This window comes from Pangasianodon hypophthalmus, chromosome 24 (assembly GCF_027358585.1).
Source record: "Pangasianodon hypophthalmus isolate fPanHyp1 chromosome 24, fPanHyp1.pri, whole genome shotgun sequence".
NCBI lineage: Eukaryota > Metazoa > Chordata > Actinopteri > Siluriformes > Pangasiidae > Pangasianodon > Pangasianodon hypophthalmus.
The window spans coordinates 15318010-15341009 of NC_069733.1; the positions used below are offsets into that span (position 1 = coordinate 15318010).

Below are 23000 nucleotides of genomic sequence, written 5' to 3' on the forward strand. Positions count from 1 at the left end.
CAAATACTGAATATTTATTGTTTAAAAATGGTCTAATTGTCGTATTATAACCCTAAAAAATATTTTAAAAAGAATACTTAGCAAAAAAAAATAATAAAATACACGACGACGCGGTCCAATCACAAACGTCGAAGATCCCGTCTGCGTTTGTTTCCACCCATATTCCGTCATACTCCCAAGCCAATCCAAAATTGTGTAGTGGGCGGAGCCTGTCGGATTACAGGTGGGAAACGATAACTCCGCCCTTAGTAAAGGAAGTAGCTAGCTAGCTAGCTAGCTAGATATCAGACTAGAAGTTTTGTTGTTGCTGTTTTTTAATAGAATTAAATAGCGGTACCACATTTAACATATTTACTCTAAACATTTTTTGTCGCCTTGTTAGTATTTTAGACGTGTGAGATATTACAGGACGCGAATTAAGGATGTGTTTATGTTAGCTAAGTGTGGAAGCTAGCTACCTGCAAAGGTGTTGAAGGGTTAGCTAGTCAGCAGTATGGCATGATGGCAGCTGCTAATCGCCATGACACAGTAAAAAAGCTATCTTCAGCTTTATAAACCTGCTGAGGATTATAGAGAGGATTGTTGAAGCTCCAGACTGAAAGCAGTTAGTAGAAGTCAGTTAGTTTAGCGAGCTGGGCTGAGTTGGCAGGTCTGGGGATTAGTGTTTGTGTTCAGACTGGATGTCATGGTTTATTCCTGGAGCCATGTCCTGTAAATCTAAAGTAGCTCCCAGTGTGGATTTCGACCACAGCTGCTCGGACAGTGTGGAGTATCTGACCCTTAACTTCGGGCCCTTTGAGACAGTCCATCGCTGGAGGAGACTTCCGCCCTGTGATGAGTTTGTGGGCGCGAGGTAAAGAGCTGCAGAACCCTGCTGTATTAGTGTTGCATTGTCCTTTCTGCATGTTTGACTTTTTTATTACTAATATTATTATTATTCCCTTCTCTTCCAGACGCAGCAAACACACAGTTGTAGCCTACAGGGATGCCATCTATGTGTTCGGAGGGGATAATGGGTGAGAAGAAATTACACACATGATACCACCAAAAGTATGTGCACCCCTGACCATCATGTGACCTATATGTGCTTTTTAAACATCCCATTCCAGATTTAGTCCTGAGTACTCTTATAATAAGCTCCAGTCTTCTGGGAAGGCTTTCCACTAGATTTTGGAGCATTGCTGTCAGGATTTGTGATCATTCAGCCACAAGAGCGTTACTGAGATCAGACACTGATGTTGGACGAGGAGGTTCGTTACAAACGTGTTGAGTTGGGTTGATGTCAGGCTCTGTGCAGGACTCTCGAGTTCTTCCACTCCAACCTTGTCTTCACGGAGCTCGCTTTGTGCACAGAGGCATTGTCATGCTGGAACAGGTTTGGGCCTCTTAGTTCCACTGAAGGGAAATTGTAATACTACAGCATAGTGAGACATTCTAACACAGTTGTGTGCTTCCAACTTTGTAGCAACAGTTTGGAGAAGAGCCACATCTGGGTGTGATGGTCAGGTGTGCACAAACTTTTGGCCATATAGTTTATAGTGACTTAATAATATTGCATGGTATAATACCAGAGGTGCTTCTTAAAGTGAAGTCTGTATGTTTTTTAATTGCATTACAGTCATAGGTACTGTAATTAAAATGAGGAATTAAACACTTCTGCGTGTGATGTTGTTATAGTGAAATAAGCAACAAACAGCACCCTGAAGTTGATTATTTCACATAACAGCATGTCGTGAAGGGTGGTGTAGCGGGAAGTGTTGCCGCCTAACAGCTCCAGGGTTTGATCCTGAGCTCGGGTTATAGTCTGTGTGGAGTTTCACATGTTCTCCCTGTATCTGTGTGGGTTTAATCCTGGTTTCCTCCCAACCCCCAAAAACATGGCAGTAGGTGGATTCACTTTGCTAAATTGCCCCTAGGTATGTGTAAATGAGTGTGTGTGTGTGTGTGTGTGTGTGTGGACTGGTGTACTATCCAGTGTGTATTCCCGCCTCATCTCCAGTGATCCCGCGATAGACTCTGTATCCACCGCAACCCTGACCAGGATGAAACGCTTACTGAAGATGAATGAATAAAACAATGACACTTCATACTTTTTACCCAGTTATAATTAATGTCAAGGAATGTTCACGAAACAATATTCCTGTTACAGCAGCTATAATCAGTCGTTCCCTCACCGGCATCTTTTTCCCTCTGTTTTGAAGTAACTAAGACAAAAAATGCAGCTTGTCAAGTTACAGAGAAAGTACAAGCTCTTCCATAAACATTAAATTAATGTATCCTTATAAAATAACTTCATCATATCAAAATTTATATGCTTTTATTTTTTCAATCCATTTATCATTAGTCTTAGATTATGTAGAACAACCCGCCCTGTGAATTAGCTGTTATTATAGAAACAATAATGTATTAATGTATGAAGTATTATAAAGAGGGATGCACTAAATTCACTTTTTTCACTTTCAGCTAAAAGTGTGAGAACTGCTGCAATACAGGGGCTAATACATAACTACATTTTTCTGTCTCGCTTTTCTTTTACACTTCTAAGCATGATCATATATTAACCACGACAGCATGCACCGATATGTTAATGAAAGTATACACAATCCTGCACAGTGGATTTATAGTAACTAGCAGATGTGGCCAGATGTGAATGCAAATGGCTATCAGGACAAACAAGTGTTTAACCGTTCGTATTATAGTTTGGGATGATTAACAATGTAATTTGGGACCTGACCAAAGTGTCCTCTGCTTCTCTGTGATTCTTACAGGAAGAACATGCTTAATGACCTGCTACGCTTCGACGTGAAGGACTGCTCGTGGTGTCGGTGAGAACAGGCATCTATTTTCCAAGATTTGTAACAGGGCTGGGTGATATGATGATATCATATTGATACTGTAATATCATGTCACAATACACTTTTCGAAAATTTGTGTGGATATTTATATATATATATTTTTTCTTTTTTCTTTTTTTTAAAAATAAATTTAATTACAAACTGACTGGAAGCAACTGATTCGATGTTAAAAATTTGTAATTATTTATACATTTTAATTTTCATCTTTTTCAGTGTTTTTTCTTTAAATATATTATTAATATTAATATATTTTAATATTTTAATGTATTAATATATATTTTTTAATATAAAATAAGGTAATTTTAATTTTGGTTACACTGAATACATTGCTGAACATTTTTAAAATTTTTAAAGCAATACTGTTTTTTTTTTTTTTTTTCTTTTTTCTTTCTTCCTCCCCCAGTTTTTGAGCGCACCTAAATATCGTGATGCGTATCATGTATCTCAGAAATGCTTTTGAGAATCATGATGTAATATTTTTGTCTTACCACCCACCCCTAATTTGTAATCCTTGTTAAAGGACTAACTGATTCAGCTCAAACAGAAATTCATGCAAATTTTCCACTTCGTCTTAATCTGAGACGTGTTTGGTGTTTGATATTCGCATCTTTACTTCTGCACTGAAGCTAGCAGGCTAATGTAGCGAAGAATGAACGGAAGTCTGTCTCACCTAAAATCTTTTCCGATCGTAAATATCTGCCTTAAACCGTAAACATAACGTACAAAACAATGAGCCGATTTTGGGTGACTAGGACTTCTCTACTTGTTGGCTCTATTAGGCTTGTAACCATAGAAGAAGATCAGACACCAAGCAGTCAACTAGAGTATAAAAACTGTAGAAATTATTATTATTATTCAACCTGATATGATATGCCTTTGGGTAATATGACTGATGTTTGTCATTGAACAGGGCGTTTACCACCGGGACTCCACCCGCCCCCAGATATCACCATTCCGCTGTAGTGTATGGAAGCAGCATGTTTGTGTTTGGTAGGTATTTTTAATTCTGATTTCTCTTTAACCCTGATACACAGTTGCACACCTTCCTTCCTGTCCGAAACACATACGTCCTATTCTAGTGTTCGTACAGCGTATATCAGTGAAAACACTCAGATGATGATGGACTATACTCCTGTGAACAAGTGTGAAGCACTAACACGTCCCATCATGCACCATGGAACAAAGGGGAGGAGCTAACCAACTGAACCAACATGGCTGCTCATGACTTGATAAAAAGCTGCAGCTGTTTATGAAGTGTCAATCTTTAAACTCATTTCACTTCCTTTAAGTACAAGATGAACCTCCAAAGTGTGAAACCACTCAAAAGTATGTTTTAATCTGCTAGTATTTTAGATCCATGGTCCAACATTATCAAAGTTATTACAGTTATTATTGAGTTCTTATAGTTATTAGTCTGTTTTACTCATCACTTCAACCTCAATAACTCAAAAACAAGTAGCCTATAAATAATGTCAGCTTGAATGTAATGACAGTTTTAATAATGGGTTTAAAAATGGGTTCTATGAATGGAAAGGTCAGGAATAAAAAACTCTATGGCTCCAATAAACAAACAAACAAGCAAACAAATGAATAAATCGGCAAAAAAATTATTGTATATATTTATATAATGAGCCTGATATTTGAAGAGTTGGATTATTTAAAAAATATTTATTTCTTTATATATATTTTAAAATTGAGTTTATTTCACAATAAAAGGGTTCCTGGATGCAAAACCTTTGAGATCCCCTGTTCTAGATCACTGCATAGTATATACTTTATACTTAAAAAAAAAAAATTGAGTTATAGCCCACAACTTGAGACAAATCTATTTTTGAAAATTGCACAGTTGTCTCTTTTGTCCAGCAGGTGGCGCTAGTGCTTGAGTGAAACTCTGCTAAACTGGTTCATGAATTTTAAAAAAAAAAAATAAAATGTTTTATTTTTATTATTAATTATTTATTTTCATACTTTTTCCACAGAGAATCCCAAAATGGTTTCTTCCTCCCTGTACAATGCATTATAGCTGACTATATACAGTATCAAATGATCAGTGGTTTAAGATTAACACATAGTTTTGTTTGTTTTATATTTTATTACCCTTGTAATAAATATATGTGTGTGTGTGTGTATACTCTAGGTGGCTATACAGGAGATATCTATTCAAACTCCAACCTGAAAAACAAAAACGATCTGTTCGAGTACAAGTTTGCCACGGGCCAGTGGACGGAGTGGAAGGTGGAAGGAAGGTAAAACTTTCTGCATGTAAAGTTTTTTGAGCTGTAGAGTTCTGCGCAGCTTCGTAACCTTTTCTCAACGTTTCAGGTTAGTAGCACGCTCTGCCCACGGGGCCACGGTGTATAACGATAAGCTGTGGATCTTTGCTGGTTATGATGGAAATGCAAGGTACGTTTATGATGTCTAACATTAAAGGCTCTGCTTTATTAAAAATTGATGTTGTCTTTGGCAATATGTTTAATATTCTTTAATATCCCTGTGTCACAGAGGAGATTAGAAGCACTCATTGCTGAAATGCTTGTGTCATTGCTATGGTGGTTATTACAGTGTAAATCTGATGTTTTCCCCCTCAGGCTGAATGACATGTGGACTATCGGTCTTCAGGATCGGGAGCAGGCTTGCTGGGAGGAGGTGTGGAAGGCTTTTGAGTCTGTGAATTTAGAACAAAACTAAGCAAGATGAAATATTTAATACAGAGAGTTCTTAATCTAATGTCACTGAGTAAAATGGAGTGTAAGCCTTTACTATGTTTGATTTGCTCTTCAAGCTGTTATGGGGGTTTGTACAAAATAACGGTAATCTGTGCAGATTGAGCAGAGCGGCGAGATTCCCCCATCCTGCTGTAACTTCCCAGTAGCTGTGTGTCGGGACAAGATGTTCGTCTTCTCTGGCCAGAGTGGAGCCAAAATCACCAACAACCTTTTCCAGTTTGAGTTTAAAGGTCACATGTGAGTGCGCTAAAGATGGATCTGTTACGCAAAATGCTGATCAGATGCACTGCATCAATCTGATACGCTTCCTGAGTCAGACATGCTTCTTGAATCAAATACGCTTCCTGAATCAGATGTGCTTCTTGAATCAAATACATTACTGAATCTGATATGCTTCTTGAATCATATACGCTTCCTGAATCAGATGTGCTTCTTGAATCAAATACATTACTGAATCAGACATGCTTCTTGAATCAAATATGCTTACTGAATCAGATATGCTTCTTGAATCAAATATGCTTACTGAATCAGATATGCTTCTTGAATCAAATACATTACTGAATCAGATATGCTTCGTGAATCAAATACGCTTACTGAATCAGATATGCTTCTTCAATCAGATGCACTTCACAAATCAGATATACATCATGAATCAGATGCCCTTCCTGAATCAGATACACATCATGAATCAGATGAAATTACTGAATCAGATGTGCTTCATGAATCGAACATGCTTCATGGATCAGATCCACTTATTGAATCAGATATGCTTCATGAATCAGATGCCCTTCCTGAATCAGATACACATCATGAATCTGATGCGCTTCCTGAATAAGATGTGCTTCATGGATCAGATGTGCTTCATGGATCAGATGTGCTTCATTAATCAAATGCACTTCTTTAATCAAATGTGCTTCGTGGATCAGATATGCTTCATGGATCAGATATGCTTCATGAATCAGATATACTCATGAATCACATGCACTTCCTGAATCAGATGCACTTCATAAATCAGATATGCTTCATTAATCAGATATACTTCCTGAAGCTCTGTATTTTCCTCACAGATGGACCCGTATCCCGACTGAGCATTTACTCAGAGGTTCCCCACCGCCGCCGCAGAGGCGTTATGGCCACACCATGGTAGCGTTCGACCGCCACCTCTATGTGTTTGGTGGCGCAGCGGATAACACGCTGCCCAACGAGCTGCACTGCTACGATGTGGACTCTCAGACCTGGGAGGTGATTCAGCCCAGTGCTGACAGCGAGGTAAATTCATTAACCATCACTTGTAGTGAAGAATTATAAAAGACTGTCAGTCATGAACCTATCTCCTCTTATTCAGAAGTCAGCCATATTACATGTGACATTAGTAAATTTGGAAAAGTCGACCAAAACTTTTGTGTCTCACACATTTATCAAGACTTAACATTTATCAACACATTTATCAAGACTATCAAACATTAAGTCTGTTTTTACACAGAGTTCATTTACTAAGGAGTTTGTGCTGTGATGGATAATCATTACGGGTTGACTTTCCTGCTCACTGTCTAATGTCCTGCCAGGAAAAATGCAAACAGAAGCCTAAACTGAAGAAATTAGCAAGATCGGTTGCACGACAGTGTTATATACAGCTTTTCTAAAGTATCTTTAAATTCTTGTGTTATTACAGGTCTAGACCAGGTGTTCCCAAACATTTTTACAGCCAAGGACCAATTTAACTGAAGAAAAAAAAAAAAAAAACTTCCATGGACCCCCTCAGAACACAGTTGTTTTCTGAATATAATCCAACTATTCCGATATTAGGCACATTATTTAACTGTGTACAGTAATACTAAGTTTAGTAAGTTTATATCATTCACCTTCCGACACTAACTGTTTATGAAATCTGTAATTTAGGAAATGATTGTTTCTTTCCCTCTAACGTGGCGCGTTTTGTCTCAGATGCCGAGCGGGAGACTGTTCCACGCAGCAGCAGTGATCCATGATGCCATGTACATTTTCGGAGGAACTGTCGACAACAACGTTCGCAGTGGAGAGATGTACAGATTTCAGGTGAGCAGCTTATCCACACGACCCTTTCTTTAGATATTAAAGATCCACTATTCCTTTGAGATAAGAAATAAAACACGACAGGGTCATGCTGTTATAAGAAAATAATTAACGACAGGGTGGTGCGATAACCATGTTCTTCTGACAGCATGTCCAGAAGTGTTTTATTCCTCTTATACCACAGCAATTTATCAAGGATTGCAATTTTTATTTTATTATCGAACAATTTATATCTGTTTATAGCTACATTTTTATCCTTTTATAGTTACAACGTAACTGCAAAACAAGGTAGTTCCTGTTATGACTTTTATTCTGTAAGCTTTTCATGTTACCATGTTACTCTGTTCTAAAGACTTTCTTGTGGCGGAAAACTAACTGTTACAAGCACTGACACTGGAGACTCCTTCCACAAATGTTAAATAAATGTTTTTTTTTTCTTCACTTTTAGACGTTTGTGTTTGTTAAATATGAAATATTTTTATCAATTTATTATTAGAGCAATCCGTTAATTGTTATTGCTTCTGAGCAATTAGAATTCAACAGCACTGTGGTATAAATTCACTTAATGACCATTCTTCATTGCCTTGTTGCATTTAAAACTTTAAACTGTTCATTAATTAATTTATTTATGTATGCAGTCTTAGCCTTCTTGATCATGCTACAAAGAAGCCCTGATTTTTTTTTCCGCTTTTTATTTTATTAGTTCTCTTGTTATCCGAAATGCACCCTTCATGAAGACTACGGAAAGCTGTGGGAAAACAGACAGTTCTGCGACGTGGAGTTCATCCTAGGAGAGGTCCGTCTACATCCCTTAATGATTTATTAATGCTTTACTGCTGAAAGATAGTTTAGATATTTATTATTATTTTAATGTTGTCGCTGTTCACGTGCGTTCAGAATGTAAATACTTTGTCTCTCTTTCTCACTTGCTGCCTCTAGAGGGAGGAGAGGGTTCTGGGCCATATTGCCATAGTAACAGCACGATGTCAGTGGCTGCGGAAGAAGATTCTTCAGACCAGAGATCGACAGAAACAAGTGAGCCTGAGATTACAGTGCCATTACTTGAGTGGTGCTTATATGAAAAAGTACTAGATCAGGATATGTGTAGGTCTTTAAAAAGCAATCACACTTGGGTGGACGGAAAGAACCGATCTGTGTCCAACTGAGTCAAGTGATCTCTAGCATTTGATTGTCGTGAGAAACTGATTCGACTCTGAATCGACTCTGAATCGACTCTGAATCGACTCTGAATCGACTCTGAATCGACTCTGAATCGACTCTGAGTTCGACTGTGTTCTGGATATTTGTACCGACAAACAAAAAGAAAATAAATGCTGGCTGTAATACAGAAAATATTTTATTTATATAGAATTTATTTAAATTTTATTTATATAATTATCTAATTATTTATTTAGCACTGGCTCCGTGTTCTCTGTTCTGTGCGCACTTAATATTTGCTTTAACTGACTGCATATTATGCTGTAGATATATTTTTTGACTTCTATAAAAGTGCTTTAATGCATTTTATTTTCTTTGCTGTAGAATCAGTGTAAATAGATATTTTTTTATGTGTATGTTATTTTGAAGCGTGTTCTTATATTTGGGCAAGTTAGGTCTGAAACTACATTTCAAAGTAAAATTAAATAAAATTTGATTTTATTCAGCAGACACCCTACATATATACTTTAACTATCTAATAAAATTAACTTGTTTATTGCATTTATGATAATAGATACATTTAATTGATATTTACATTTTAAATTGTCTATTTATTGGAACTTCAATAAAATTAATGTTGCTTAATGTTTAATTTAGACGTGAGATATAAATTGGATTTAGACCATATGCTCCATCTTTTTTGTGTCCCTGTCTCTGTAGAAGAGTAAACACGAGGCCAGTGAGGAGAGCGGGGAGTCGGGAGCAGGCAGACAGAAGGACAGCTCCAGCACTGCAAGGCCATCAGGAGGTCCTCCTCTGTTGGAGGTGTCCATCAGAGAGGCTGAGGCTCAGCCCTTTGAGGTGCTGATGCAGTTCCTGTACACGGACAAGATCCAGTACCCACGCCGAGGTCTGTACCCACCACACGCTCCTTATGAAGCGGATAAAGTGTTAGGAATTAAATGATCTAATTAGTGATGAAGTCAGTGCTGTGGCCTGTAATTTGTCAGATTATCTGATAAGAGGTGTTAATTCCCCAGCTCAAAAAAATACTCTGTCAGAGGTTATGATTGGATACAGTTGAGTTCCTAAATTCAAAGAGTTCCTGATTTTTTGAGGAATTTAAAGGTTGGTCATTCTGGTTTTTCAGACACATTTACCTCAAAGGGTCCAGAAACACAAAGGACCTACTCTGGTGCAGTAACTAAAATGGTTTCAATTAAAATAGATGGAAATGCCACTACAGTGCATGAGTTAATAAAAAAACACTGAAAAATTATTTATTTTTATCCCACAGTGAAAATGAGCCTATTGTGTGCAGGCTGCACCCACTAACTATTACCACTAACCATTCTGTTTCACTTTCATATAATAACAAACATATTATATCAAAAAATAAACCTATTACGTCACACCCTCTAAACGAACTCGCTTCCCTTTTCTCCCTCAGGCCATGTTCAGGATGTCCTGTTGATCATGGACGTATATAAACTTGCCCTGAGTTTCAAGCTTTCGCGGCTGGAGCAGCTGTGTGTGCAGTACATCGAGGCCTCTGTTGACCTGCAGAACGTCCTCAGCGTGTGTGAGAATGCAAACAAACTGCAGCTCGACCAGCTCAAGGTGACCGAAAAGTGAAAGTATTAGCACAGATTTAAAAGAGATAGAAATGAGAAGAACATTTGCAACACTTGCAAAATAAGATCTGGCCCATACAGGACCCTGAGGGTTGTAGTTTATTTTCGACCAACTGTGACTACAGATAAAGCAGCTCCAGTGCCATTGTGTCACAAAGCAGCTTTACAGAAATCTAGATATAAATTTACATCCCTAATGAACAAGTCAGAGGCTACAGTGGTGAGGAAAAATGTCAGTGCTTTTTGTACTTTATAACAGATGAAATAAGAAAGGTGCGATACAAGACAATTCTTTCTCTCATCCTGTGTGCGTGTTTGTGTTTGCTCAGGAGCATTGCCTTAACTTTGTGGTGAAGGAGACTCACTTTAATCAGGTGATTATGACCAAGGAGTTTGAGCATCTTTCCACTCCTCTGATCGTGGAGATCGTGAGACGCAAACAGCAGCCACCTCCCAGAGTCTACTCTGACCAGCCAGTCGATATAGGTACACCTATAACACAGACATACACTATATGACCAAAAGTTTGTGCACATCTGACTGTCACATCTGACTTCATTAAAAATTGCAGGATTTAATGAGTATGAATATGCATAGATACTGTCCTCCTTGAATCCCAAACTAGCTGGCATTTTTGAGAGGGATTTCAGTATCTGAGCCTTGATTTGCATCTTCATATCGTCAGACATTCAACATACATATCCTGCAATAACCATGATTTTTATTTATCAATATCATTATGTAAGCTAGCTAGCTTTAGTATTATAACACGTGTTCTGTGGCGAAAAGTTTGAAGGTGCCATGTCATCATTTATTAATCATTTGCATATTGACTCAATCATGTGATTGACTTTAAATTAATTCTGTCAGATCACAAACGGAGTCCTTGAATTATTATTTACACAAGTAAACTAATAATACTGAACTAATTATAAATCTGTTATGTTGTTATGTCATGTCTGATCCCAAGAAACCAGTCAGCAATTAATATGAGACACCTCAAAGAAGTTAAGCATTTACAAATCACAGGTTTGATTTTTACATTTTTAAAAATGGGACTCGCTTGAAGTTTGTAGTCTTGTAGTGTCTTTAGAAGCACTTTGATAGTCTTTTCTTTTCCTAGTTGTGATTTTGTTTTTTTTTTTGGTTGTTTTTTTTTTGGTTGTTTTTGGTGGTTTGTCACACAGGTACATCTCTGGTGCAGGACATGAAGGCTTACCTGGAAGGGGCGGGGCTGGAATTCTGTGACATCATCTTGCTGTTGGACGGTCATCCTCGGCCAGCGCATAAAGCCATTCTGGCAGCCCGCTCCAGGTAAACCTTCATCACTCAGCCCAAAAAAAGTCTTGACTCTGGAAAAATCTGTGCATAATAATACTATTTTAAGTATAAAGCCCTGCTGAATTCTTAAATCTGATAGGTCAGAAGGTGTTGATTTATTTTTCTATAAGTCTTTTGTAATAAGTAATTGCACTACACCTGTTTTTCCTGCAAGCTATTTTGAGGCGATGTTCCGCTCGTTCATGCCCGAGGACGGACAGGTGAACATCTCTATAGGAGAAATGGTGCCGAGCAAACAGGCCTTCGAGTCCATGCTGCGCTACATTTATTACGGAGACGTCAACATGCCTCCAGAGGATTCGCTGTATCCTTTTAAGCGATGCCAAATTCTCTCACGCCGTATACGCACATGAAAAAGAATTTCTGATGTACGAAGAGCATTTATTCCACCATCTTAGGACACACAGCTCTAACAGGGTGGGAAATTGTGGTAGAAATATGGTTGATCTAGCACACGTTTTGAAATAATAGCTGTGTGAATTATGAAATTATGAAAATTAAATTAATTAATTATGAAATATTTAATTAATTTACTTTGAAATTTTGCATACCAGGGTGGAACTTTTATGAGTGGATCAAGCAGAATATCATCATAACCCATCCATGAGATAAGTTTATGAAAGTGACACCATAGTTGGGCTAATTTCTTAAAGCAGAAGATTCAAGATTCAAAGCGTGTCATGTGCACAGTGAGGAAAACCGAGTTTCCCCTGTACAATGAAATTCTTTCTTTGCTGTCCACTTTGAATGCCAAGACAAATGCAAACTATGTAAAAAAATAAAAACAGACATACACATACATACAAACAAACATAATAAAGTGTATCTATGTTGCAGAAGTAGAAATATAGATTATGTATATAGAAATATAGACTATGTACATCTGTAAAGCAGAAGTGCTACATACTAACAGAGGAGGAGATGTAAATAAACATAAAATAGATCATTAGTCACACAGTCATCACACGGTCAAAGATTTATAGATAAAGAGAATTTCAGGTATATTGAAAGTAAATATTGTGTATATTATTAGGATAGTTACTTTGAGCTTTGTCTGTAACCATCTGGTTTATTTCTTCTGTTAACTCTCTGTCTTATTAACATCAAGACCAGCAGCTTATAGCTGATAAGCGATAACAGGAACTAACTTGTTTCATGGACGTTCCACAACGTTAAATGTAACCATAAATAAATAAATGGATAAAAAGTTGGTGAGTTTCTGTGGTATAAAACACTTTGAGATATTCTAGTATAGAAAAATAATCAACTTTGGGGTGGTAACTCATTAATAACTCGGCTTTGCGTTGTGCTGCATCACACCACCGTGTTGTTGATCATTTTCCTATAACAACACACCCTCAAGTGTTTTATTCCTTACTTAAGCAATTTAACACATCTTGTATAATAAAGTACGGCAAATGCATGTATGAGGGTTTTTTTGTTGTTGTTGGGTGTTGGTGTGTAATCTCGAAATTCAAAAAAAAACATGTTCTTGTTACATTTTGTTCTGTTCGTCCTTAACCCGAGTGCAGCTATTTGTTTGCAGCTCCGTATTATTACGGCTTCTCCAACAACAGGCTGCAGGCTTACTGCAAGCAGAACCTGGAGATGAACGTTACTGTAGAGAATGTCCTGCAGGTAAGACCTCAGTGGATCACTTGCCAACTGCAAATGATAAACAACCTACTAAAAATAACAGGAGCCCTGAGAGAGACTGGGAACATGCTGCATTTCTGCCCAGATAGCTGCATGCACAAGAAGTCTTTATGTAGAGCAATCACAGTAAAGCACACCTTTACTGCAAACGAATAGTGCGTGAAATCTAAGCTGGCTTCGAGGGTATGGCCTCTCTGTGATATCATAGGACATGGATATGATCAGAGCATCAAATAGTCTCTCGGTTATTTTAGTAGTGAAATTCTCTCTGCAAAAACGTATTTAGCCTAAATGGACAAGGCTATGAGTGTGAAAATCTTTAAAAACATATTTTGATGACTAAATCTGATAGCAGTCTCAGATTCTTTCTGAACTCCAAGGGTGGGTGATATGATTGAAATTCATGATATCTGAAGGCACTTCTACTGAACACAGTATGTATCACAATATTTATGCGTCAGAGCATAAATTTTTCAGCCTCCATGCTTTCGAGCTACAAAGTGAGACAATAACCATGGACGCCTTCATGTTCGTCTTTTGTTAGCAACAAGCTAGCTAGCTTACTGTGATGAATGATCTATATTTGCCTCCTTGAAACAATAAACTAACAAATACGTCTGTGTGGATTGATCTAAAGCAAATACTTGCATATTCAACGTAACTCGCTTAAAGGTAGGAAGTGCTACTTTGTTTACTGTCGATGCTGTGAGCAGCCATGATGACTTCATGTCACTTGCTGAGCTCAGAGTTGAGGAAACCACCTTTGTTTTTTTTTTTTGTTTTTGTTTTTTTCTAGTCATAAGTTAGAAATTACAAGTTATGACCTTTAGTTGAATGCAGCATAAGGTTCTCTAACAAACTGTCAGCAAAAAAGTTGTGATTTTTTTTTTTTTTTTTTTTTTTTTAAACTGAGTTCAGTACTACTTTTATTTCTTTAAAAAATGAATTGTTTAACAGTAAAAATTAGGATAAATTAAGACCATCTTACAATTGCAAAGATTTTGAAAGAAATTTTAACTTTATTTGATCTAATCAGCTGGATTCAATCAGGGTTTGCAATTATTATTAAATATGTTATAAAAGGATATAACAATATCTCTGAAAAGTGTATTGTGACATAATTTATCATGATATCGATATCATATCATCATATTGCCCAGCCCTGTTGATAACCTTAGATATCGGTGTAAAGTCTCACACCCTGTCCTTGATGTATACGTCAAAGCGTCATGTATATTAAGGTTGAGATTAAGAACATGACAAGCTGCATTCTTGCAGCTTATTAATTTCATTGAAGCGAGACAAAAGAAAGCGAAAGAATGACTGTTTATAGCTTCTATAACATAACGGATGACAGGAAACTAACTTGTTTCATGGACATTGTACACTAAATGTAACTATACACGGACCGAAAAGTATGACGTGTTGTTCTTTAATTAATTAAACGATAGACCAAGCATTTCACCTTGTATTTTTCTCCTTTTTATTTTCAGATACTGGAGGCAGCGGATAAGACTCAGGCTCTGGACATGAAGAAGCACTGTCTGCATATTATAGTGCACCAGTTTATCAAGGTGGGTGTACTGCTGAGCGACGCACTGCGGCTGTGCTGGTTACCTGACCACGGCTAAAGCCTTCTTCGCCTCACTGCAGTCACTTCTAATCAGTGCAAGATCCGAAAGTTCCTATCTGCATCTAAATCAGATTACCGTGGGCGTTAGCAGTCGATGTGATCAATACGATACAGAGTGTTTGCATGGAGCATGAAAGTGCCAAAACACTAGCGCAGTATTTTATTCATTTTTGGTTTTATTCTGCTATGTTTTAAGTTGCTCGTTTTTTTGGCTTGTGTTGTTTTGTTTACTGTCGGTTTATTCGTTTTTTGCTCTGCTCTCCTTCCCCTAAAGGTGTCCAAGCTCCCCAACCTGCGATCGCTCAGCCAGCCACTGCTGTTGGACATCATAGAGTCTCTGGCATCACACATATCAGATAAACAGTGTGCCGAGATGAGCTCCGATATATAGGCATGTCTCCTGGTCTCGTCTCGTCTCGTCTCTTCTCACCTGTTTATTTATTCATCTCATGCAGTGTCTCTGCCGTTTCTCCCCTCCCCTTTCTCCGCGCTTGTTCTTCCTACAGCCTGCTTCTCTTTCCTCTAACAACTGAATCTGTGGAAAATTCTGTGCATGGTTAACTTCCTGACAGATATACTAACACATTCATTTGTTAAAATGCTAACTGGTTTAAAGTACCTCTGAACATGTTGCTTTAACACATTAAATATATTTTATGTAAGGTTATAAACCATCCTAATATAAATGACTCTCATTAAATAACAGTAATTCCTGTACTTATGAATATTCATGAATATGCAAATTAGAAAGGCCTTTATGTCCCGCTGCTTTCCCAAATAACTAGCCGTACTCGTTGGCAACTAACTGTGGTATAAGTGGAATAAAACACTTCAGGACATGTTGTTATTGGAAAATAATCCACTTTTGGGTTGGCATTGATTTTTTTCCTAGAACAGCATGCCACAACATACATTATATGGCCAAAAGTATGTGGACACCTGACCATCGCACCCATATGTGGTTCTTCCCCAAACTGTTACCACAACGTTGGAAGCTCACAATTGTGTAGAATGTCTCAGTACACTGTAGTATTACAATTTCCGTCACTGAAACTAAGAGGACCAAACCTGTTCCAGCATGACAATGCTCCTGTGCACAAAGAGAGCTCCGTGAAGACATGGTTTGACAAGGTTAGAGTGGAAGAACTCAAATGTCCTGCACAGAGCCCTGACCTCAACCCCACTGAACACGTTTAGGATGAACTGGAACGCAGACTACAAACTCGAAATCAGCGCCTGATCTCACTAATGCTCTTTTAGCTGAATGAACACAAATCCCCACAGCCACACTCCAAAATCTAGTGGAAAGCCTTCCCAGAAGAGTGGAGCTTATTATAACAGCAAAGGGGGAAATAAATCTGGAATGAGACAATGTTCAACAAGCACATATGGGTGTGATGGTCAGGCTTCCACAGACTTTTCGCCATATAGTGTAGCTTCTGTATTTTATTTGTGTATGACTGTCTATACAATTTAATACAACTAATTTAATCTAATACAACATGTTTGTATATGACTGTCAATACACTAGTAAATTTCCGTTATGTTATGATTTGCATATCGGACAACTGGTCCAAAGCACTGGAACCTATTTTCTGACCTCATAATTGGAGTGAATATTTTTTTTGTCAGAAAATAACACATTAAATAAATCAGTTATGTTTTTATGTTCAGGGGTACTTCAAAATGATTCTTCACACATTTAAAAGAAAACATGTATGTTACCATAATGGCAATTATGTGAACAATTATAACCAACAGCTGTTCAGTATCATTAACTTCTCTTTACACTGGTGCCATTATTAATCAATCCTATTAAGTGCTCTGAATCTATGATTGTTTTCTACTCTGCACTGTAAATATTATATACTGAGATTTATTTATTCCTAAACTATTCAGTTTATATTTTGACCTCTTTATTGTCAGTTCTAAATGTTTCTGCTTGCAGTTAAATGACTAACCTAAATAAATATGTACAGCTTCACAATTCTGGTACTGTATGATTTATATATTAACTGCAGAGACCTTAAGTGGACTTACTTTATCTGCGTTACTTCTTCATTAATAAAATTTCAACTGTTTTATTTGGTCATTCATTCACTTCTTTAAATTGAATGACATTGATGGTTCTACTTTAGCGGGTTTCCACATCAGTGGGGGCAAATACTTATGCAGTCACAATCACTTGCAGTGGTGTTTTATTTGTAAACAATTTTGCACTTCGATTTTATGTGGTATTTTGTGTAGATTCCTGACATAAATCCCAATTATGTCTATTTCAACTCCAGGTTGTAACATTACAAAATGCAGAAATGTTTAAGGGGGGTGAAAACTTCTGCAAGGCACTGTAAATCTGATAACCGTAGCTACCAGACTTGGAATTCAAATGCTTTCTGCAGTTGCAACAGTGTTTTAGTTGTTTCTTTGTCTAAGTGATGACCATCTTTCTACCTCTGACTCTCTGCTGATTCTTGGATGGAGAAGACGAAACAAAAGATGGAATGAAAGAGAGGTTTTGGACAGAAGCACAAAGAGGCTCATTGATGCTGTGAGTCTGTGCTCTTAAACACCACTGCCAGCAAGTGCAACTGGACCTGAGGGGCATTCAGGCCACCCAAAGCCTCGGGGCTTCGACACTGGCACAAAAACTCACTGCTGCTTTAACGGCGAGGGAAACCAACTGCTTTAAATTTCCCAACTGCTTTAAAAACTCAACAGTCAGAATTTAAATGCAGCGTGACCTCAGTGTGGAATTTAGTGAAGTGAATCTGATATTCACTGAATACTCTAAAAGCTTAAAATGTTCATACAGTGAAACTAAACAACTGAGCCATATTTGCAATTTGAGTAATTTTTCTTTTTAATAATAACAGGAATGGACTGAACGGACCTCCTATAATTCACTACTGTTCTTTCTTAGCATTATTAATGCTCAGTGTGCATCCCTACATAAATAACAGCTCATTTTCAGACCCTACATGTGAAATGGTATGTGATTTTTATTTCTTTACATATTCACATAAAATTATATAAAGACACAAATATAACATTAAATTTATGAAAAATATATATGTGGAAAAACCTCACACATTGTATCACATGTTAAAGTTTGAAAATAAGAAGTTTTATTTTCTGTAAGGGTCTACACAAAATCTAACATGCTTTTGTTATATTTTCATTTATTAAAAATGTATAAATCAGGCAAATTTTGAGTTTTTTAGACATATATCAGCTACTCCAATGCTATTTTACATACTAGTCTGTGTTTAGAAAGAACAGTGATCAGAGCTGTTATTAAATGAATAAGTAAGTAAGTAGGTCAATAAATTACATTTGAAACTATGCAAAACTTAAAAAGAAAAGCCTCTGAAATGAAAGGAAACAATTTTTTTAAAAGGTGGCTGGCCAGAACAATTTAAGTGCAATGTGGAGACATTTTGACTTTAACTCACTTTTTGCTTCTAATGAGGGAAATAATATACCAACTTATTCATCGATGTTAATAATTCAGTTCAAATGAGGGGCTACAATTCAGTGTAAAAAGATTAATCTTGATTTAATAATCTTTAACAATCAAAAACAAAATATAAGGCTAGTCTTGAATCTGTTCCCATAAATCGAACTGATACTAAAATAAATAAAAACTAAATTTAAAAAGTTTTGAAAATGTAATTAAAAATGTATCAGTCTAAATCTAAAGTCTCAAAAATAGCTAGCTAGATAGATAGATAGATATAGGGAAAAAAACAATTCAAACCAAAAACACTAGCAGGGATACATTGAATTGTCATTTCTTTTAGATGTCATTTGAAATATTCCTTTTGTAAGAATTACCTGCCATCACAAAGACAGCCGCTGATCCAATCAATAACATCATATGTTTATGAATCTGCTACTGAACTTTGTAATACGAGCAACAGGGAGCATCTTTCACAAAGACGTCCTGCTATGTTGACAATGAATGATCACAGAGGTGAAGAGACCATCAGTGTTTTATATTCTGATCTCAGACCAGTTATGGAGTGTGTGTTATTGTGGTAGATAATAGGTCTTTTAGCTTGAGGGGAGGTAAACCTGGTGAATTTTCACAAAAATGTTTTTCCTAAACCAATTACAGCTTGAAAAGGCCATTCTGCACTTCTGCTTCCTCTTTGTGCTGCTCGTACCTTTATCATCGACCTGCTCCTCTTTCGGTTGTCGTCAGTTTCTCAAGGAAGTTTCAGATGGAGATCAAATCTTTAAAACAGAAAGGAAGTTTGCTAAGAGTGTAAGAGAAACAAAAAAGCTAAATGTATTTGAAACACAGTCCTCTTTGTCCAAATAGGAGCACTGATATCAAATATCAATAAATATACAAATAAGAATTAAATCCATTTGAAATATGGAATGGTCAGGTGATCACACACTGATGTTCCTCAAAGGTTCTTCTTCTTGGAGTCCTTTCAAAAAGGGAACCATCTTGTAGGGTTTCATAGAGAACTTTTAAGGGTTTGCCCAAAGAGACAAACCAAATTACACTCCAGAGTTCTACATTTTTTTTTCTACGAGTGTGATTGCTAATTATTAGCAGAGGTGGTACCTCAAGTACTTAAGTACAGCTATCAATGATCTGTACTTTAGTTCAGTTTTGATTTCACTTGAGACTTACTTTACCACATTTTACTCACCACACTTCAAAACAAATCAATGACTTGATAATGTACATATTTTTAAAAGCCATGAGGTAAATGTAATATTTCCTTAATGTTAGACTTTGTCTAACTGGGAACACTGTGTAAGCATTGCATCAATAAGAATATTAGTGCAGGAGATGTTGCAATTGCAGGAACGTTATAGCCTGACCTTCTTAACACCTGACTCGTTCTGATAACGTTCTCTGTTAGCTGAGAGAATTTTTTTAGATGAGTATTTGCACATTTACTTGAGTGAGGAATCTGTGTACCTCTGCTCATGTTCAAAAATGTAATCATCGACATTAACTGCATTTCATAATGCTCATCTGCTCGGAGCTCAAGTACATTTTGTCTGTAGTGTCTTTAATTAGTTAGTATCAGTGTACGAATTTGCCTATAACTCCTATATAAACTAGTTCTGGGTTCATTCTTGTGTGTCTTTGTTCTGTTTGTGCCTTCATCCTTGACCTGCTCATGTTTCGCCCTGCGGAGGCTCCTTGCGCTCCATCCGGATTCAAATCTAGACCTATCTTATTTCAGCTTTTAAAAAGCCCTTATTGTCCTCTACGATGATATTCATCACTTCAGTTGAACAGAACGGCTCTTGTGGAAGGCCATGCTTAAGGATTACCGCGTGCTTTGCTTATTAAAACACCTGCTGATGAGGAGTCGGGCTGGGCTGGGCCTGTGGCTCTGTGGGTCCTGGGGAGGAACAGATTAAAGCAGCAGTGGTTGGATAGAGACTTTCTGAGATGTACAGAGTGAAGAAGGAACCAGGAGTGACGATGGTGCTTCTAACCACTAAGATCGTACAGAGAGCGTCACTCTTTGTGGCTTTCGGCGGCCTCGTCACGACATTCATCACCACATTTTTGCCACTATGGAAGACGATGAACTCTGAGTTGAACGAGATGGAGAATTGGTACGAAGGTCTGTGGCATACTTGCATCTTCACGGAGGAAGTGGGTCTCCACTGCAAAGCCTTTGAGTCTCTCCTCGCTCTGCCTCCAGTCACACTTGCCTCCAGGATTCTCATGTGTGTATCCATCGTGACTGGGTTCCTCGGCGTGTTGGTGGCGTTTTTTGGACTCGATGGTGTAGAGATCGGGGCCGGCCGTGACAGGTTAAAGAGGGGGCTCCTCATCCTCGGTGGCGTGCTGATCTGGGTGTCGGGAATCACGACTCTGGCGCCGGTTTCACTCATCGCGTACGTGATGGTGGTGGAGTTCTGGGATGAGGGTCTCCCTGACGTGATGCCGCGCTGGGAGTACGGCGAGGCCATGTTCTCCGCCTGGTTCTCAGGACTTCTGCTGGTCATCGGAGGATCGTTCCTCTTCGTCGCAGTGTGCATGAGGGACCACGAAGCCAAGCAGCAAAGGGAAATCTTCTCACCTACTCATGAACTTCAACCAAGGACTCAGCACTACCTAAAGACAGAGGTCTTATAGATTTATTTTTACATTTTCCAACATACAGTATGATAGAACGATGAATTAATTATTGAATGATAAACACACACACACACACACATTGCCTGGTTTATTACTATGTGTGTTTTTAGTATTTCTGTGACCCATACTTGTTGGTGCTCATTAAATCTGAGAAAACAATAATTGCTTTCAGAGATTGTTTCATTTGGAAGACACTTCGGTTTGGCAGAGTTATCTGCATATTTACTTCTTTACTTATAAGTCATCTGAGCTTTTTTTCAAGACTCCATTTTCTTTTCTTTCACTCAGAAACATATTCATCAGTACATTCAGTGAGAGCCAACATGGTCTCGCACTTTTTTGCTTGCACAATGAAAATTTTAGTAAGATGAAAGTTAGGGATAGATTTGGCGTCAGGGTTCATTCAGTTTGTTACGACTTCATCTGTAAGAAAAAAAATTCCAACCACCTTCATTTGAATTTCTCATGAGATCAGGTTGCAAGCAGAAATGGGAATAGGTGAGAGGATTCAAAAAAAAAAAAAAACTGTCTATGGGATTCAAAAGAGTTGGAGGCAATGGGTGGGTGAGCAAAGGGTGAGCTTACAAGTTACTAGAGAATGTTGAACTGACAGCATTTTTTTTGTTCCTTGTGATAATTGTATTCCACATTACTCAACACTAGTCTTACAGAAAATTTCCTATTGCACTCTTAACAGCTTCTTTTAATGAAGTTAACTTATAAAAGTTAATACTGTTCAAACTTTGACTGGCCACAATGTTTACGTCCAAGTTAAAGAAATCTTTTTGAACCAAATTAGATGAGACACTTCAATCCATCATGTTTTGTCGGGTTTAAAAAATGGGACACTCGTCAGGTGACAGAAATACTTTAATGGTCATTCTGGCTGTGCTCCAAAATGACATCACAAAAAAAAAAGAAAAAAGAAAAAAGAAGTACAGGAGAAAGACAGCAGCATTGTGTGAATGATGAAGCGCAGACCAATACTGGTATCTTTTTTCCTTTTTTTGGATAGACATGTAGGCAAGCTTTCAATCTGTGGATGTGACTAAAAGACAGGTGACTGAGTTTCAAGACGTCTAATGTTCAGGGGTGACTGAGGACAAGTGAAGCACAGGTGTGCATTTGCTTTACAATTAGCCCGTAATCCCGGCATTGCTCAAAAAGTAGGACACTCAGTAGGGTGAAAGCACAGTATTGAAGCAGCTGTACAGGTGTGTGTAACTGTAGCTGGTTCTAAGTGTTTTAAGTCCATTAATGGAAAAAGAAACCACATGCCACCCATCTAACTATTCAGTCCAGGTGAAGATTTGAGTGCTAGATGTTAGACCTTCACTGTTCACTTTGCTTTGATGCTTTTTATTTACAAATGAAAAGAATAATCCAGTGTCACTTCAGTATATATCGTAAATGTATTTAGCGTGAGAAGTAAGGAATAAAACTCAATCAATAATAGTGTGGCGTGACATGTCTTAACACAAAGTTGATTCTTTTCCTATAACAGCGTGTCCTTAAAGTGTTTTATTCCTTTTACACCATAGCAATTTGCCAAACCTAACAATTTTTATTTATTAAAGAAACACATCATATTCTTTGTCCATTTCTAGTTTAATGCCATCTGTTAATGTTGTCTGCAAAACAAGCAAGTTCCTCTTCTCCTTATGTTATAGCAGCTCTGAACAGTCGTTCCCTCACCAACCTCTCTTTATTTCTGTCTTATTATGTTAATAAGATTTTGTTTAAAAAAAAAAAAACCAGCTTTTCATCTTACAGAGAAACTGCAAATGAAAAACTTAACGTCTGACTGTTACAAAGCACTAA

The 23000-nt window shown here is 37.5% G+C and overlaps 2 protein-coding genes across 2 annotated transcripts; both read left to right on the plus strand.

Annotated features, from left to right (window-relative positions):
- The first annotated feature begins 223 nt into the window (after positions 1-223).
- On the plus strand, positions 224-18032 carry lztr1 (leucine-zipper-like transcription regulator 1). The gene is made up of 20 exons (XM_026931524.3): positions 224-853; positions 954-1016; positions 2769-2825; positions 3766-3845; positions 4993-5101; positions 5178-5258; positions 5444-5501; positions 5679-5818; positions 6649-6850; positions 7526-7636; positions 8337-8429; positions 8573-8668; positions 9512-9701; positions 10242-10411; positions 10755-10911; positions 11613-11739; positions 11921-12070; positions 13299-13404; positions 14916-14996; positions 15330-18032. Exons 1-20 carry the CDS (start codon positions 681-683, stop codon positions 15444-15446), a joined length of 2361 nt encoding a protein of 786 aa, XP_026787325.1. The 5' UTR covers positions 224-680; the 3' UTR covers positions 15447-18032.
- Positions 18033-19902: 1870 nt separating this feature from the next.
- cldn26 (claudin 26) lies at positions 19903-21624 on the plus strand. The gene has a single exon (XM_026931562.3). It carries the CDS (start codon positions 20481-20483, stop codon positions 21174-21176), a length of 696 nt encoding a protein of 231 aa, XP_026787363.1. The 5' UTR covers positions 19903-20480; the 3' UTR covers positions 21177-21624.
- Positions 21625-23000: the final 1376 nt, after the last annotated feature.

Bases quoted from the DNA above. Each gene is read 5' to 3' on its own strand.
- cldn26 (XM_026931562.3), top strand. From the start codon at position 20,481: ATGTACAGAGTGAAGAAGGAACCAGGAGTGACGATGGTGCTTCTAACC.
- lztr1 (XM_026931524.3), top strand. From the start codon at position 681: ATGTCATGGTTTATTCCTGGAGCCATGTCCTGTAAATCTAAAGTAGCT. The intron at 5,259-5,443 runs GTACGTTTATGA...TTTCCCCCTCAG, and splicing joins GGTTATGATGGAAATGCAAG to GCTGAATGACATGTGGACTA. The intron at 9,702-10,241 runs GTCTGTACCCAC...TTTCTCCCTCAG, and splicing joins GATCCAGTACCCACGCCGAG to GCCATGTTCAGGATGTCCTG.